This window comes from Asparagus officinalis, chromosome 6, assembly GCF_001876935.1.
Source record: "Asparagus officinalis chromosome 6, Aspof.V1, whole genome shotgun sequence".
In the NCBI taxonomy this organism is placed as follows: domain Eukaryota; kingdom Viridiplantae; phylum Streptophyta; class Magnoliopsida; order Asparagales; family Asparagaceae; genus Asparagus; species Asparagus officinalis.
Genome location: NC_033799.1, coordinates 22290921 through 22292740, shown reverse-complemented (window position 1 = coordinate 22292740; position 1820 = coordinate 22290921). Strand labels below are relative to the sequence as shown.

The following is a 1820-nucleotide window of genomic DNA, read 5'->3' as shown; positions in this document are numbered from 1 at the left end:
CCGACCTCATGGTACCTTAGTGTAATTAATCCCTTTTTCTATTCTTCCAATCCCATGACTTTAAAAATGGTTTCCCCCCTAAAAACCACCTTAAACACATAGTAAGTATACATAAATCATCTTTCAATTTCAATTTCAATTTATATATAATCACCTTTGAAATAGGTTTTGTTGCCATCAACCACCTCCTAAATAAATTTTCACTAAAAATTCAAAAGAAAGCTTAAAATATTCAATTTCAAAATTTATGAGTTGCATCCTAACAAGACCTAAATACTTTGAATGTGACTTTTTAAGAATAATTTTAAATTTTCAGTAAAAATTTTGACCGGAGATTATTGATCGCAGTAAAAATTCATTTTAAAGAGGAATTATGTATAAATTAGAAATGAATGATGGTTCCCTGAGTATTATCCTATTTTCTAAGTGGTCGCTACGAAAAAACCCCTTTAAAATGCCCCTTCAATTAGCCTCAAACTATTTTGTAATTAATTTCGATCAAGATTTTCTTCCAGCAGAGAAGAAGAAGAAGAAGAGCTTGAGAAAGCTCTCAATTCTGGTGAGAACAAATTTCCTTTACACCTTTTTGCCTTGGTTCGTTTTACAGTTTTTTTTTATAATTCCATAATTTAAGCTGTAAAATGTTCCCAATTCGACTGATTCAAATAGGTCTCTTCCAAAAAATCCTGGACGTGCTGGCAGTTGTTAAAAGGAAAGAAAAGGTTCCATTAATATACGGGGAATTTATCATTACATTCATTATTATTTAGCGTAGGAATGCCACTGTGATATGTGCATAGGATCCACATATGACGCCAAATTTGGTCGGATTTAGGTGAATGTGACAGCGACAGGGCTTGTAACAACATGTTTGTTCGAAACCCACGCGACTGTCCCCCCAAAAGGCCCTGCCGCACCTGATCCTCGCCTCCTGACGATGGTGACATTGAAGTCCTCGACCTGCTGGACTCTAGAAAACGAAAGTTGGTACGTAGAAAGGTACATGCTGACCCCGGGCGGCTCCTGGACCCGTGCCTGGTAAACCTCATTAGCATCCCCTACGTTCGTCACTGTTCGTTGCATGGTCTGGGTTCTTGAGTTTGAGCTGAGAGATACCGCGATGGAGGGGTAATTTAGCTGTGGCGGGCTGGTCTTTTTGTGTCGGGAGCATTGAACAAAATAGCCAACTGTCCAGTACACCTCAGTGTCGTTGTACCCTAGGCCACAGAGGTATGAGATGTAATCGTCGTGAGTTAGGTCGTAAATGAGACCAGGATCCATCGCCCCGGCTGGATTCACCTGGCCCGCTCCTGTGGCGTAGATACCGGCTGTCCCATTGTTCCACTCGTCCTTGATGGGGTTCCCGTCAAGATCTAGCTCCTTGGCTGAGGTTATGATGGCGGATTGGATCGCTGCTGGCGACCATTGCTTGTGTTTGTACTTGATTAAAGCGACGACTCCAGAAACGTGAGGAGCGGCCATGGAGGTGCCGCTCAAATAGTTGAAGTTTTTAAGGATGAACGGGTTAGGATTAGGTCCGACTCCAGATGGCCATGCTGCTAGAATGTTCACGCCTGGTGCAAGGACATCTGGCTTCAAGATGTCGCCGCTCATCTCGCTTGGACCCCTAGAGGAGAAAGAAGCGACTGCTGGAGATGGCATGAATCCATATTGTGCGTAGTTGAACTTGATTGCTGCGGTAGGAGTGGAGTTTGACATTATTACGTAGTCTCTTATCTTTATCCCATCCACAAAGCTAACTTGGACAGCTGGAAGGATATGAGCTTCAGAAGATGTGGTATATCCCTGGTCTGGTAAGT

At 42.5% G+C, this 1820-nt stretch overlaps 1 protein-coding gene across 1 annotated transcript in view; it reads right to left on the bottom strand.

The window, feature by feature from the left end:
* Window positions 832-1820, bottom strand: part of LOC109845899 (subtilisin-like protease SBT1.2) — a 2262-nt gene continuing 1273 nt past the window's right edge. The window contains exon 2 of the mRNA XM_020415149.1: window positions 832-1769. Within this exon, the coding sequence (XP_020270738.1) occupies window positions 832-1769 (938 nt within the window). The remainder of the gene's footprint in view (window positions 1770-1820) is intronic.